A 16,219-nucleotide genomic window follows, 5' to 3' on the forward strand; every position below is an offset into this window, starting at 1 on the left:
GTGTGTGTGTGTGTGTGTGTGTGTGTGTGTGTGTGTGTGTGTGTGTGTGTGTGTGTGATATGAAATGTGAGCTTACCATAATCACAGTAATCCTTAAAGGTCCGCTGACACGCCCCGAAATTAATATGGGTGGTACAGCACATCACGTGGTCTGACTGAAAACAGTTTGAAACAGTTTGAAACGGGGCTACGGCGCTAGCAACAAGTGGCTATATGTCAGGCTAGCGTTTTTGACGGTACATTTAGCGTCATATTGGCTATAAATGTAATTGAAAAAAAAAAAAATCGCCAGAAATGCTTAGTTTGAATGCAATTGAGGTTGGCGTGGGGTTTTTTAGGGGAACTGCAGCACAAGCACAAATTTTGGACTCTAGTCCCATGTTCCCCCGGTCGCCAACACCCCTGTCTGCCCGCTCTGAGACCTCTCAGCCCCGCAGCGCGACAGTCGCGACTACGGACGGTCTGCTGTTGTCTGGCCGCTGTGAGAGCAGCCCCGCAGCGCGACTACTGTTCTTTTCCCCTCTCAGCCGCAGGCTGACATGTACACCCTCGCTCTCACTCTGTAATACCGTAGTTAGTTACCACAACATTGTTCAAGTGAACTATAGTGTGTTTATGTTTGTATTCATTGTAATAATAAATATCGCTATGCCGAGGCATAGTCTTGCGGACGAGATCATGAGCCTCTACGGGGGACTGGGCATGTGTGTACACACACACACACACATGCAATGGCACGGAATCTCTTCCCCGCTGTCATGCACTATAGCCACGGCTAAAAGTTGTGTGTGTGTGTGTGTGTGTGTGCGTACACACATGCCCAGTTCAATGCGGGGACCTGACCAGAGACTATACGTCCGTTCGTCCGTCCCCCCGTGTGTGTGCAGCCTGCATCTGAGACGGGCTAGACTGTATGTTGTCATGCGGAGCGACGCGGCGATAAATAAAATAATCATAGCGATATTGATTATTACAATGAACAAGCATAAACACACAGTTCACCTGAACAATGTCGCGAAAAAATAATTTTTTTAATGAGACTTTCACCCAGTATTCAAGCTAAATGTGACACCAAAATAGTAGCATAAGTTGCTATGCTACCACGGCCACCAAGCCCGGCGAGCCCGCATAGAAGTCGTTGGGGAAAGCCCCTCGCCACTCTGACGTCAGAATCATGATAGCATTGTTTGATAGCAGTTATTAGCTCCCGAGGGGCGTGTCAGTCCTCCTTTAATCATATTCCATCATATTCAAAGAAAATCACTGTATTTTATTAGATATTATATTGATTATTATAGCTATTATCTCCAGCTCCCTGTGGTGCGTGAACCCCCCCACCACTATTGTGTGGGGTGGGTCTATGATGGACCCCGCCACGCACAATAGTGGTGGTCCCCAGGTTGCTCTTATAGTCAGGATGGTGGTCCCTGGGTCAATAGTGGTGGTAGAAATATATCCGGGTCTTGCAGGGTCAGTCTAACCCAATTAGAGAACGTGGAAGATGGAAGTATACATTTATTGAATATAAAATATTATTTAATATGGTTTGGCGATGAATCGGATCTCCTTTTTATAGGTACTCAGATCAAGCGCATCGTTCCCAACCATATAGGGACTCCGAATCTCCCCCTAAACAGCAGATCCAAAACGACAGGTGGTGGCTGGGGTGGAGGAGGGCGAGCAGCAAAAGTTTATTTAAGCAGACAGCCGCGCAGCAGTACCGTATCAGTGTATACAGCAGCAAACAAGCAAGCAGATTTGAGCAGTGCCGCAAAAACTTCCAGTTTAAATAGCCGGTATATATGAAGATGGAATGAGTGTGTTGATTGGATGAAGTGAATCATGTGCACGTGAGGTTTTCCTGACTTGCTCTGCGCGTGTCTGTGATAGGCGCACCGCTGATTTATCTCTCCTAACGGTACCGACATCAATACAGCATGGAATTGTCGACGAACTCTTATCCGACGACAAACTAAATATTCTTTATAGTTTTGGGTCTTAGAGGCTAAAAGTCATCAAACGGTGGTCCGTGTAATATAGCTCAAATGCAGAACAAATAATGCATTTTGAGCATTATACTTATACATTCCAGTTCTGACTTTGAATGCTGTGTATAGATAAGCAACTGACAAGTCTTCAATTCATTTTTATGTTTGACTAAAAAAAATGAGAAAGATGTTTTTTTTGAGCTGTCCCTGTGTTTTCTCCTTGGGCTATATATAGGGGTCACGTCACAACATTATCTTGGCTTTCCGGGGGGCCGAGACCTCGTATCTCCCATTATTCAACTTTTTATGATTTTATTATTTTGTTTATGTTTCACGTATACTTCATCATAATATACAATACACGAGTGTTGCACAGAAGTGGTGAAAAGAGCCTGTCTCTAGAAGTGTCGTGCGCTTGTAGATTAGCTATTTTTGCTATTTATTAATAATAATAATAATAACATTAGGAGCGGGTTTTGGACGTGTGTGCGGTACGGTGCGAGGTTTCCGCCGGACAGTATGGCCTGCACGTTATGTGCACGCCATGCACGTATTTCCCCGCGTGCATGCGCATGAACTCATGTCCGCGAGAGAGGAGTGAACGACATGGTAATCCGTCAGCGGGCCGGGGGGAGGATTATATGCGGCGCACAGGAGGCGCGCAGGCAGGCAGGCAGACTTTATTTCCTTTATGACCTCAGAGATTGATTAAACAGTATGCGCGCATGCAGCGCCGATCCTATAATGTCACGACTGTCCTCCAGCCATACTCTGGTGTGTGTATACGTGCGTTTGCGCATGCATGGGGCCTGGGTAACTCCACATGGCAGAGAGAGAGAGAGAGAGAGAGAGAGATGCGGTGGAAAGTGAATAAGTACGTTTACTCAAGTGCTGTGTACTTAAGTAACATTTTGAGGTATTTCTACTTTACTTGAGTATTATTAGAAAACAATTTTTTTTGTGTTGAAAAGTGCTGAAGTCGTCCAAATGTAAATTATTAATGTATTATATTATTATAAAATTATTATATGATTATTTTTCATCAAACTTTTTTTACATATTTTTTTAGTCTTAGTCCTAGTAGCACAAAGTAGTAGTGAGGTTGAAATCAATTTTTTGCAAGTAGAAATTAATTTGGGTCTTATAGAGGGTTAAAGGAAGCATGAGGTCCGTCCGTTGCTCTCCCCAGGTTGGCGGAGGGAGTGCACATAATATAGAGCCCATATTAGGATTACATTAGATAATTGACACTGCGGGGTGAAAACAATGGGATACAAAATCGTGGGATAAAAATGTAAGAGCTATAAACATTGTAAGTACAGTACTTAAATGTATATTAGTTACTTTCCACCGAGTCATATCGGATGTGTCTGCAGCTTCAACTATAGCTGCCCCGCTGTTGACCATGAGGCTGGACTGCTATTGGCTCCTGATGGCCCCGGCTGGACTGCTATTGGCTCCTGATGGCCCCCGGCTGGACTGCTATTGGCTCCTGATGGCCCCCGGCTGGACTGCTGCTATAAACATGGCATGCTATTGGCTCACCGAGACGCAGCAGTGCACTGTATATAGCTTTAACCTTCACAATTTTCGTCCAGCCAACTTTATAATCCATTTATTCCTTTATAATGGTATATAGTTCTTGCATCGTCGACTTGCAGCATCGTTTCCTGCTTTTTAGTTATATATTTCACCTCGTTATATACTTCCCCCAGAGTGGAACTTTTTGAGTTTTATATATTCCGGGGGAAAGTGGTTTTCGACGTCCGTCCGTCCTTGATGATGTGATATAATAACTCCCATTAATTATAATAATAGTATAATAATCATATACCTCATATTTATGCACTATTATACTCAAAGTCAATTTACATGCAGGGAATAAATAGAATAGAGAGAAATCACTTTATAGGTCAAAGAATAATAATGAAATGTATAAAACTGAAAACATCAAAAACAACGGGATGGGGAGGGAGAGGGGGGGGGGGTGGCTATAGCGCTATAGCTGGTGATTCTGAAGAAGTGGGGATTGAGAGCGAAGGTTCTGAAGGATGGGATGGTCGAGGGGGGGGCCTCTTGATGTGGTTATATATAGGGAGTTTATACCCCCATTCCGCTTCCACCACTTTGGTTCGGGGGATTTCCAGGAGGAGACAATTTGCAGATCGAGGGCCTTATTCTCATGGTGCATGGGGGAGGATATAGCCGCAGTCTGACGTGAATATAGGTAGAGGTAGAGGGCGCTATAAGTCCACTGGTTCATGTACGTACTTTGCATGTGACGCATGTACTTTGCATTGTAATCCCCCATATAGGGAGATTTTAGATCGCCTCATATCAAGAACTGTGATTGAAAAATAAGCAAATCATCCGGGCCGTCTCACTCATATGGATATGAAGAATCAACTGAGAATATGTTACTGCTGCTGAATTAGTTATACATTTTCGCTATAGAAACAGACCGTATCAAAATATGTAGGGGACTGACTGTCATAAACGACACACAGAGGTGCACCTCCCCGCGGCCAATATCGCCCAAGACAGCTTGTTTATCTTTGGACCACAACAACGCTTATTATGAGACGATTTTTAAGAGGACTCCATGTTATTCTCCATAATAGAGAAAAACGTCCATGAACCAGGGGATGAGCGAGTGACGTCAGGACTTTGGCGTATAGCTATTTTGACGTTGATTCTTTGTTTTGTAGCGAAGTCAGTGAAAGTGCTGGAGGACGGTCTCTGTATAGTGGGGTACTGGTGAGCAGCTGAGTTCTGAACACACATTGGGGCCTTAATTAACCCATTCTGGGCAGGAACCCCTTTTAGGTGTTAGCATTATGTCATGCTTTAGCTATTGAAAAATAGCAGATCTACAAGCTCATAGCGCGCCACCGAGTGGCGCGCAACGAGCTCGTAGGTCTGCTATTTTAGAAAAATCGAAGAGCGACTGGCATAGAAGACATTTTTAGAATCTGATCTCAGGTCAGAATGGAAAACTGTCAGTGTGTAGAAGACATTTTTAGAATCTGATCTCAGGTCAGAATGGAAAACTGTCAGTGTGTAGAAGACATTTTTAGAATCTGATCTCAGGTCAGAACCAAGGGCCAGGGCGCTCTCCATGGTTTTGAACCCGTCCATGTACTGGCGCTTCATTTCTGCTCCTCATCCGTCTCTCCCGCAAAACATGAACGCTTTTTTTGGATTATATAATCGTATGAATTAAAACGATAGCAATGTAAGCTATATAGCAATGCAAAGGACACTTATTTAGCGGATTGTTTCCGGGTCATGGGTTTCAGAGTAAAAGCGCCCATGTCTTTTCCGGGCACCTCAGAGCTCCTATTTTGAAGGAATCCCGGCACATACCGATTGTGTTAAGGGGTGTTGCATAAAACTCTCTTATTGCCACTCACTTTGCCAGTTGATTTGCCACGTTATGAATGCGTATTATTAGCCTGGTTAATAAACCAGACTAATATCGCACGGACCGCGGGATATTAGTCTGGGGAGGCTCAGCTTGGATTTCATTTATCCAGGGCGGCTGGTTGAAACATTTTCTCTTTGACGCAATTGGTCAGAGCTATACTGTCAGTCAAAGGTCTCAAGCATTGAAAAAGTCACTGTGCCAAAGCCCGCCCATATTGCATACCGTGTCCCGATTGGCCGCCCCATTTCTCTGGTGTAGGAAATGGGCGTATACAATTGAGCCTCTCCAGACCGTAATCCGCCGGCAGGCAATTTTGTTTTGCCAACGGCTGATTCGGTCTGGTTTATTAACCAGGCTATAGCGTATTATACCAGAGTCTGCGCATACTGGTGATGCTGAAATTATTCGATATTCTTACGGTGGTATGTACGTATAGATTTGGTATATACCGATGGAGATTGAACAAGATCGAAACGTCGACGAGCAATACAACTTCCGAGAAGCTTTTCCCCCCAGTGTTGCCAGACTCTTCTTTTCCATATTTATTTTGGTTTTGCACCTGCGGGTCGCGTGCGTGTGCACGGCGCGCACTACCTTTTTCCTCGAGGGAGGACAGTGCTTATAGACTCCATATGGAGGTTATAGTGCAGAACACAGTGCAGAAATGTCACCTTTTTTACTAGACTGCAAAACACCTGCGTGTCCCTATATACTACAGGGTACTTATACAACACAGCACTTAAAGCTGTATTCAGTGATTTCACTTCATTCAAATATCACTTTTTTCTTCCCCCCGTTTTCTTTCTTGATAATCCTCCCTGCTATAGAGTGTGCGCGCTGACCATATAAGGAGTTCCTCCCTTGTCCCCAGTTAACCCCTATGGGGTTAAAAAACATAGTTTCGGTTTTTGGTGGCGGGTGAGAAAGGCTTAATCAAATCAGGATGAGAGGTCCCGAGGCTATAGTCACAATGCACCCAACCCATAGTGTAGCATTAATCGTGATTATTAATTTGAAACGAATGTCTTGCATTACTTTTTTTCGAAACCCTAACAAAATGTAGGAAATGTAGGATGGCCCCCGTAGACCCTAAAGACAGACACTATACGTACATACCATGGAGAGATAAGGTCCTCATTAGCAGGGCATGTGTCACTGTATCAATCACTGTATCATTCATTCATTCACCCTCAAATTATGCTAATCCTAATTACGGCAGGAAGGGGGGTGGAAATTACCATTCTTCATCGGCTAATAGTTGGGATTGTTTGGGTTTTTTTGTCTCTCTCTCTCTCTCTCTCTCTCTCCCCCTCTCTCTCTCTCTCCCCCGACCCTTTCCCCCCGGTATTTCCATTTTTCACATTTTCATAATTTTAGCTTTAATGACCCTATTTTTTCGCACGGCATACATATACACACAATGGCGTAACACAATGGCCCTAAGTGTGACTAATGAATCCGTGACAAGTCACACAGAGTATTATACGACCAGCATACGCGCGGGTAAACAGTGTAATTGTTTACATCCTTGTGTGAGTCATCAAGGCGACTTCTGGGGAGCGTCTGGGCGCAACGCACGCAACGCACGCCACTGATTAATCGCCGTGGTTATACACGTACGTTAATGTTCGTGTATTTGCATGTATGAGCGTAATTATGGCTAATGGAGGAAATAGATGGACTATACTCCGCGTGGACAAATATGCATAACCGCCATAATATGATTCCTATGACGCATAGAGCACGCTGGTAGTATATAGCCCTCCCACGGCGCACGCACGCACGCACGCACACACACACACACACACACACACACACACACACACACACACACACACACACACGGCAGAGCAAAGAGTTGGAAGCATTGCAGCTCCAGTGCTTTTACCCCCGACAGGCCCTCTGTTCCTGCAGTCAGAACAGGAAATGCGATATGGCAGCTCATGTTCACTCTCCGTCTTCCTTGCAGCGAGATGCTGCATGCACGTGTGAGAGTGTGCATGTGTGCGTGCGTGTGCGTGTGCGCGTGCAGTGCACACATCAAGGTCTGCAGGGGTGTCTGCGTCAGTGTTGACTTTGTCGACTGATACTATATACTGTTCGTCGACGAAAACGAAATGGAAAATAAATATATTGACAATTTCGTTGACAAATGGAAACTCAGGAGTCATTTTAAACGTGGTTGCATGCTGAAAATAGCCGTTCTAAAGAACGCGTCGCGGTCGTGTATAGATCTTCTATTTCCAGGAAGTGTAAAATTTGACTAAAACTCAGCTCAAAATACCATCCATCCATCTTCAACTGCTTATCCGTAGTCGGGTCGCGGGGGCAACAGCTCCACCAGAGAGCTCCAGACTTCCCTCAACCATGCAGAGCAACCTTAGTAACTTCCTTCTGGGGGGGATGCATGTGTGTGTGTGTTTCTATGTGCAGGGCTTTGCTGAAAATGCAGCGTACTGTTCTGATGATGGACCACCCTTACTCAATACTGTATTTCATACAGTATCTAATATAACGTTGAGCCGCTGTGCCAACTGAACTGCAAACGCCTATACTGTAGTTGTGTGTTGTGAAGATTTGCTCCACTATAACTATTTAATTACCGTCATAACACAGCTTAAAACAAAGCAACATTTTGGCTCAGATTTTAAAATGTTTAGTTCAATGTCCCAGCAGGCCTTCTTCTTCAACGTTCCTTCATAATATGAAACTTTAAAGCAAGAACAGCTGCAGTCCATCTAGATTTTAATTTGAATGTTTGTTTGCTTTTGTTCGTTTTGGTTTATTCTGCGAATGACATCGGATTAAAAAGTGCTGTGGTTTTGATGTCCCCCGAGGACCAGACTTTACATATCATCATCAGGAGTTAACCCATTTTGGGGCGGGGGAACCCCTTTTGGTGTTAGCATCATGTCATGCTTTAGCTATTGAAAAAGACCAGATCTACAAGCTCATAGCGCGCCACCGAGTGGCGCGCTATGAGCTTGTAGATCTGCTATTTTTTAAAAATCGAAGAACGACTGACATGGAAACATGGGCTTTTTCAGAAAACTGTCAGGATGTATAGAAGACATTTTTAGAATCTGACCTCAGGTCAGAATGAGCTATAAGAGCCTGCCGGTTTATCTTTCTTTGGGACTATATTATGTACATCAAGTCTGTAGTACACACATAAGCGTCACAGCTTTCATTTGCAAAGTGCCCAACTCTGAGTCTCTGTTCTCGCCCGTCCTCTCCTTCAGTTCTATAGCCAACAATTGTTTTTCTGCACGCACGCACACACACACACACACGCACGCACGCACGCACACACGCACGCACGTCTACACATGCCTACTACTTATTATGAGGCTGCCTGCATCTCATTTCCATTGCCTATATACTTTCCAGCAAAACAACATCCTTATATTTTTTTCCAATATGGAATCTGCATACAGTATATATAGATGCTTTTCAAAGAAATGCCCACAGTGTACGGTATATAGAATGTGTATATACAGTAGATGACAGATGGAATATATAGATACGGAGGTGCAGGAGCGCACGCACGCACGCACGCACGCACGCACGCACGCACGCACGCACGCACGCACGCACGCACGCACGCACAAAAACAGAGAGATTTCTCAGCCCATTTATCTTATACACAGTCCAATCCGTGCAGATAACTACAGTGAATACAAGTGCAAGATATACATAAATGGAGTTATATCTTCCTGGACTACACTCTCTCTCTCTCTCTCTCTCTCTCTGCCTCTCTCTCTCTCTCTCTCTCTCTCTCTCTCTCTGTCTCTCTCTGTCTCTCTCTCTCTCTCTCTCTCTGTCTCCGTTCAGAGTGGTCTTCTAATATAGGTCACCGCCGTCTGAAAATCCTTACGCCGCTGAAACTTTGATAAGTGCTCTCCAGGTGGTCGTGCGGCGAATATTAAATATATGCAATAATTGGCCTCTAAATATCACCACCAGCGGTATATTTACATTATGAATGATGCTGCGGGAATATAATATAGCCCACAGGCAATATTTTTCCTTGCATGCATGCATGCATGCAGGGATTTAAATAATCATGTTTAAATCATTTGCTATATTCACGTGAATTATTATACAATTGGGTTTGTCCGGTTCTTCCCCGTTCAGTGTGCGTGTGTGTGTGTGTGTGTGTGTGTGTGTGTGTGTGTGTGTGTGTGTGTGTGTGTGTGTGTGTGTGTGTGTGTGTGTGTGTGTGTGTGTGTGTGTGTGTGTGTGTGTGTGTGTGTGTGTGTGTGTGTGTGTGTGTGTGTGTGTGTGTGTGTGTGTGTGTGTGTGTGTGTGTGGACGTTTACGCCACGGACAAAGCCAACTCTTGTCGTGACAAATCAACAAACAACATTTTCGGGCCAAACAAAGAATTAGAAAGTAGAAAAAAAACGGCAGGTTACAACACTTTTTTTTGTTGTTTTTCTTCTTTGTAATTATTTGTTTGGTCCAAAATATTTTGTGTGTTGTCATGATTTGTCACGACAAGAGTTGGCTTCTGCGTCCAGCAGGTGGCAGCATATGTAGATGGATTTTAATTTTTCTGTTTTGTTGCGACTGTAGGTCGCAGTTATGAAAACCTGCAAAACCTGTCGGATAGTCCATCACGCCTCGTGCCACACTCCATATATGGCCAATACAGAATGCATTCCATATGTTGATCCGACCTCATCTGACCTCAATCAAACCCTGTACACTCAATTAAGACACTGCCCCCCGCTGCCACCCTTAGATCTCCATATATGGAGCTGACCTGTTCTGACATTCCATATGTTGATCTGACCACATCAAACCCTATGTACACTCAAGACACGCTCCATATATGGCCAGGCCTCATCAAACCCTGTACACTCAAATAAGACACTGCCCCCGCTGCCACCCTTAGATCTCCATATATGGAGCTGACCTGTTCGTTTTTGGTTTAGACTAGTCATTGGTTAGACCATGCAGTCATTAGTCCTATACAACTACAACCTATATCTCAAACCCTCACCCTAAACCTAACCTCCCACGGGGCAGCACACCTAAACCTAACCTTTTTTTTCCCCTAATATATCTTTTTTATCCCACGATTTTGTAAACCATTTTTCACCCCTGTGTCAATCATCTAATGTGATCCTGGGCTCTACACACCCTCCGCCAACCTAGTCCCCCATAGGGGAGAGCAACGGACTTGAACTCATGCTTCCTTCATGCCTGAGTGTCCAAGTTGCTCCTTTTACACCTGACAGAGGGGAGTTTCCCTGGTTGGACGTATAGCGCATGGAAGGAACACGTTATTCCAACCAGTTCCTTTCCCCTCCATCCAGGCGCCCCGGCTGGCCAGGGGGGGAGGCAGTTTAGTGACCAGGATTACTGCATGTTTTTTGTGAGGGTACCTACCCTAGGGGACACGGGGAGAACATGCAAACTCCACACAGAAAGCCCTTTCGCCAACCCCGCCTTCGGGTATGGGCACTGATGACGCGGAGGAGGAAACACGCCGCCAGCACCCACAGCGTCCTGAGCGGGAATCGAACCCAGGACCTTGTGGCTGTAAACCTATAACCTTAACCCATGTCTAACCAATGGCTAGTCTAAACTATAAGTATGCACCCTCCTATGTTCTGACATTCCATATGTTGATCTGACCTCATCAAACCCCATGTACACTCAAGACACGTATACAGAATCCATTCCATATGTTGATCCGACCCCCCTCCATGCCAAAGCGCCTGTTGTAACAAGTGCGATGCTTAATCGGTCGTCCACTCACATAGTTAACAGTCTTTGTATTGAGTTTGTGCTTGAAATGTATACTGTCATTCTACAAACTGTTAATAGATATTTCAATCAATCAATCAAAAACTCCGGTTATGGTTTTAAAACTCTTATATCGTCCATACATCCAGTCGTTTAGCGCCATGCCATGCACCGTCTTCATACATTTCTATAATTTAAGCCCCCCCCCCCCCCCCCCCCCCCCCTCCCCTTTCTATAACAGCTGGACATTAATCAGAGCATGTGCTCAATTTCCACTTCGCTACAGGTTATGATTTTCACATTACTTAAACTCCAAGGTATATAGCCCTCTCATGCACGCGGGCATGCGGCGAACACACACAGTATTAGTACAGGTGTGTGCGTGTGTGTGTGTGTGTGTGTCTGTGTGTGTGACTGTGTGTGCGTGTGTGTGTGCGAGAGAGAATGTCTTGGAGACCTTATACACTCTGAACTTAGAGGTGAAAGAGGTGTTTGCTGAGAAGCCCTGTGTCTCTCTCTCTCTCTCTGCGTGCGTGCGTGCGTGCGTGCGCGCGCGCGCGCGTGCGCAAAAGGGGAACCCACGGAGGCCATGCAGGTCTCGGACCCCCGCCTGGCTTTCTCGCCATTATCCTTTTCTTAATTACACTTTCCTGGTGAAACAAGAGGATCAGAGTGCCCCACCACTGCAACTGCTCTTAACCCATTCTGACCTGAGATCAGATTCATAACGAGGTTTCCACTGGGGACACACACTGGTCTGATTAACCCCATTCTGACTGAGATCAGATTCTAAAAAAATGTCAGTCGTTCTTCGATTTTTCAAAAACAGCAGACCTATACAAGCTCGTAGCGCGCACTCTGTGGCGCGCTACGAGCTTGTAGATCTGCTATTTTTCAATGGCTAAAGCATAACATGATGGGTTCCCGTTCAGAATGGGTTAATCCAGCTGCCACGTTTTAATTAACACAGAGGCACCCCCGGGACCACACAATGAATCATAAATCACATCTCATTCAACCCACTGCTTCCACGCCTGCATGCATGATGGATTCACACCGCCTGCTGCTAATGTCTGGATATATGAACATGAGAGAGGGAGAGAGAGAGAGAGAGATGAAAAAGATGGAAAAGATGGCGCATGTGATGTATATGGGAGGAAAAAGGTGTGAGAGAGACAGATAGAGATAGTGAAAACTAAAGGTGCATAGAATGAATAGTGTGCGTGCGTGCGCTGCACGCATGTGTACACCGTACATACACACGCACTCATGTGATTGTTTTGATCACAGTTGGAGATGGCTTCATCAATTATAACAACGTTGCATGAATTATTATAATCGTCGTGAATTATTCTATTTTTCGGTGATGATCAGCGGCGTGTGCTGCACGTTTCTATCAATTTGCTTCTTCGCCGCGGCGTAGGATGTGTCCCTCCGCATCGGCATGGCAACGGTTCCAAACCCATTCGTCTTAATTTACCGTGTGTGTGCGTGTGTGTGTGTGTGTGTGTGTGTGTGTGTGCGTGCGCTTCGTCGTGTGTGTGCTCAAATACTGTACATATGCTTTGCATTGCGTTTGAGTGAACGACCTTGCGTTTCTGCATGCGTTTACATGTATGAGTGAGTTTTCGTGTGTGTGTGTGTGTGTGTGTGCGTGTGTGTCGCGTGCGTGCGTGCGTGCGTGCGTGCGTGTGTGTGCGCGTGCGTGCGTGCGTGCGTGCGTGCGTGCGTGGTGTGTGTGCGTGCAAGGGGGGGGGGGGGGGGTGGGTGTAAATGGAGATATACATAATGGCTGGTGGCCCAAGAAGTTTGTTATTTCTAACTGGTTGCTGCATGCCCGCTATAATTAAGATGCACAACATCCCTGTCAACGCTGGTGCACGCTAATTACCAAACAATGCAGTTGCTCGCCAGATACCAGATCTGGCAGCTGCGCTCTCTATAGTCATGTTATAGCAACCTATACATATCGTGTTGCAATTATACCCCTTATATAGCATTCTCCACCGTGCTCGTCGACGGCCATTCACGCGTCAGAGCGAGGGTCCATTTGGTTCCCTGTGTATACACACGCTCTCAGAGTAAATTCAACACTGAGAATGTTTGTCGTTCAGGAGCCTGATGAATGCCACATTCTAAACACATATTTATGCGGGGCAATTGTGCTTATTGTGCTTCTGTGGCCAACGCAGAAGGGCCTCTCGCCTCTCGCCTATACAACAACCGAACCACGCGAGACAGCGCCGACAGAGCGAGCGAGTTGCCGCGTCGATACGTTGCGACGTTCGATATAGGCACGAGAATAATAAATCACGTTCTGGCGAGAGCGTTTGTTTTGCTTCCGACTGCCACTCAAAGTGGCTATACTATGGCCAGTCATAGCGCGTCCTTGCACAAGCCGCGTATAGAGTTTCCGAATGCGCGGCCTGAGTGCCCCTGTCTGGGGTCTGAGGCAGCTACATGCCTGACATTAAATGGTGGACAAAGTACCTATATACTCAACCCCTGCAGTATACTCGAGTCAAAGTATATATACGGACACTCCTGGTCAATTTCACCGCTGCAATTTCCCTCTCATGTACTGTGTAGCCGTAATACACAAGATGCAACATCAAAGAAACCTTGAACCCAGAGGTATATAAATGTACACCAGAAATGCCCTTGAGCAAGAAGGGGTGGCTGGCTGGCTGGTGCTGATTTAAGCAGTCACACCTGGCTTGAGTCAAACTAATTGGACTCTGGCCTGGTTGTGACCACACACCATCAGTGGATAAATCAGCCATCCCCCCCACACACACACACACACACACACACACACACACACACATTCACAGCCAGCCTCCATCATGGCAGCATGTTTTCTCTGGTCTGTTTTGACACTTTCTCTCTATTCCACAAACTCTATTTTATGCGTTCCACGGCATGGTATTTAAATAATAGGGGGTGGTCGATATTGTGATAAATATCGCGATATGGTTTTTCGCCCGCACCCTTTATAGGTCACAAAATTCCCAAGGAGTCACACCTGGACTTCGTCTGAGGCCCATACAATACACACATACAGAACAACATGCCCTGTGTCTCGTCTGTGTCTGCATTTCCCAGTATGATGGGAGTCACATAATGGTTTGACCAAACATTTGTGTTTTATGGATGTGTTCTTCTTGCCCAATCGAACACGAAACAATGTTTAGGTCAAACCATGTGGCTCCCCATTGGAAATGCATGTGGCGGCCATCGAGCGCAGACAAGACATGTGTTGCGTATGTGTCTATGGGGGCCTCACGGCACACCTATATACCGTCTAGGAATAGGAACCACCAGAGCCATAGAGTAAGGCAGAGTTACGCAAACTCCGTTCACTTCAGTCCAATGGCGGCTCCTCTACATAGACTTCTGTTGAATATGGGACAACCGGAAGTTTACGGAATGCATTTGGAGTCTATAATATATGGGCGCGCGTGAGTACATGAACCACGTGACCGTGCCGTTTTCTGCCCCCCCTCAATATCGCAACTCTTCTATATTTAGATGGCTCTGGGAACCACACTAATACTGCACTAAAGCTCTGGGAAATAAACAGCTTGTTGTTAATAATAATAATAATAATAATAATATCTCAAACTTATATAGCGCTTTTCTGAGTACCCAAAGACGCTTTACATGGGGGTTCTTTACAGAGCCAACAACACAAATAAAAACAACTTTATTAGAAAAGGTATTTGAAGAGGTATGGGTCTTGAGGGCGGTTTTGAAGGTTTGGAGGGTGGGGGGCATCTCTGAGTGCCTTATAGCGAGGGCATTCCACAAGGTTTGGGGCAGCAAAGGCAAACGCTCTGTCACCCCATGTCCGGAGTTTGGTCTTTGGGGACGTCGAGGAGGTTTGCGTCACCAGACCTGAGGGAGCGGGGAGGGAGGGGACATGACGGTTGAGGAGGTCACAGAGGTATTGGGGGAGCCAGGTTGTGTATGGTGCTTTGTATATAGTGGTCAGGAGTGTTTTGAAGTGGATTCTTTGTTTGACCGGTATAGCCAGTGACTGGAGGTCACGGAGGACTGGTTGTAATATGGTCTCTGGAACGGTTTTGGTAATTAAGGCAGCTGAGTTTTGGATATATTGCAGTTTATTGAGAACTCTCCTCCTTATTGGGCCCTATAGCTGCCTTGGTCGACTCCACTGTCTGTCTGTCGGAATGTGCCGGAATGGTGAATGTAACAACACACGTTGGAAACAGCTTTTGGATAAAAAAGCTATATAAATGCAGACCATTTAAACTCTCTCTCTCTCTCTCTCTCTCTCTGTCTGTCTCTCTTCAGGTTATGGCTTCGTGGATTTCGACAGCCCCGCCGCGGCCCAGAAGGCCGTGTCTTCGCTCAAAGCCACCGGCGTCCAGGCACAAATGGCCAAGGTAAGGAGCGACGTCACCCCGCCAAGCCATTGCGCTCGTATGTGTGTGTGTGTGTGTGTGTGTGTGTGTGCGTGTGTGCGTGTTTGTGCGTGCGTGTGTGTGTGTGTGTGTGTGTGTGTTTGTGTGCGTGTGAATAATTTGCTGAGTGGGCTCATGTATTTTCCGTCCAGGAATATGAAGTGGTACTCTACACATTTAACACAGACTGACAGTTCTAAGAAAAAAGAAAAATTCACCATGCACGCACGCATGCACGCACCACGCACGCACGCACGCACGCACGCACAGCACACACACACACACACACACACACACACACACACAACACACACACACACACACACAACACTAAAGCCTGCAGTAGTGGTCCATGTTTTTTGAAAATAGAAGTTTTCTATAAGAGTTTCCCCGGGCGGTGCTGGTGCTGCATGCTGCAGTCATGTCTGGTCTGCCGCCACCACAGTGTTTTGGCTCAGCTACTGTACACACTCAGTCCTTCTTCTTCTCTCGTATCATCAGAGGTCGGTATAGTGATTATATAGCGCTCACGGGTCGTCTGTTGGACTCCGTGCACTGCGTTGCGTTGGGGACGTTGGGTGCACGGGTCGGTTCTCCATGCAGGCTCATGGGACTGCACG

The 16,219-nt window shown here is 45.9% G+C and overlaps 1 protein-coding gene across 1 annotated transcript in view; it reads left to right on the top strand.

Moving 5' to 3' along the window:
- The window catches only part of LOC308312263 (RNA-binding motif, single-stranded-interacting protein 3-like), a gene marked incomplete at its 3' end in the record, with an annotated part of 77,761 nt that extends 62,180 nt beyond the window's left edge, over positions 1–15,581 (top strand). Inside the window, exon 3 of the mRNA XM_080794640.1 lies at positions 15,490–15,581. Coding sequence (XP_080650766.1) covers positions 15,490–15,581 — 92 coding nt within the window. The remainder of the gene's footprint in view (positions 1–15,489) is intronic.
- Positions 15,582–16,219: the final 638 nt, after the last annotated feature.

Source organism: Protomyctophum bolini (assembly GCF_963924005.1).
Source record: "Protomyctophum bolini genome assembly, contig: SCAFFOLD_267, whole genome shotgun sequence".
Lineage (NCBI taxonomy): Eukaryota > Metazoa > Chordata > Actinopteri > Myctophiformes > Myctophidae > Protomyctophum > Protomyctophum bolini.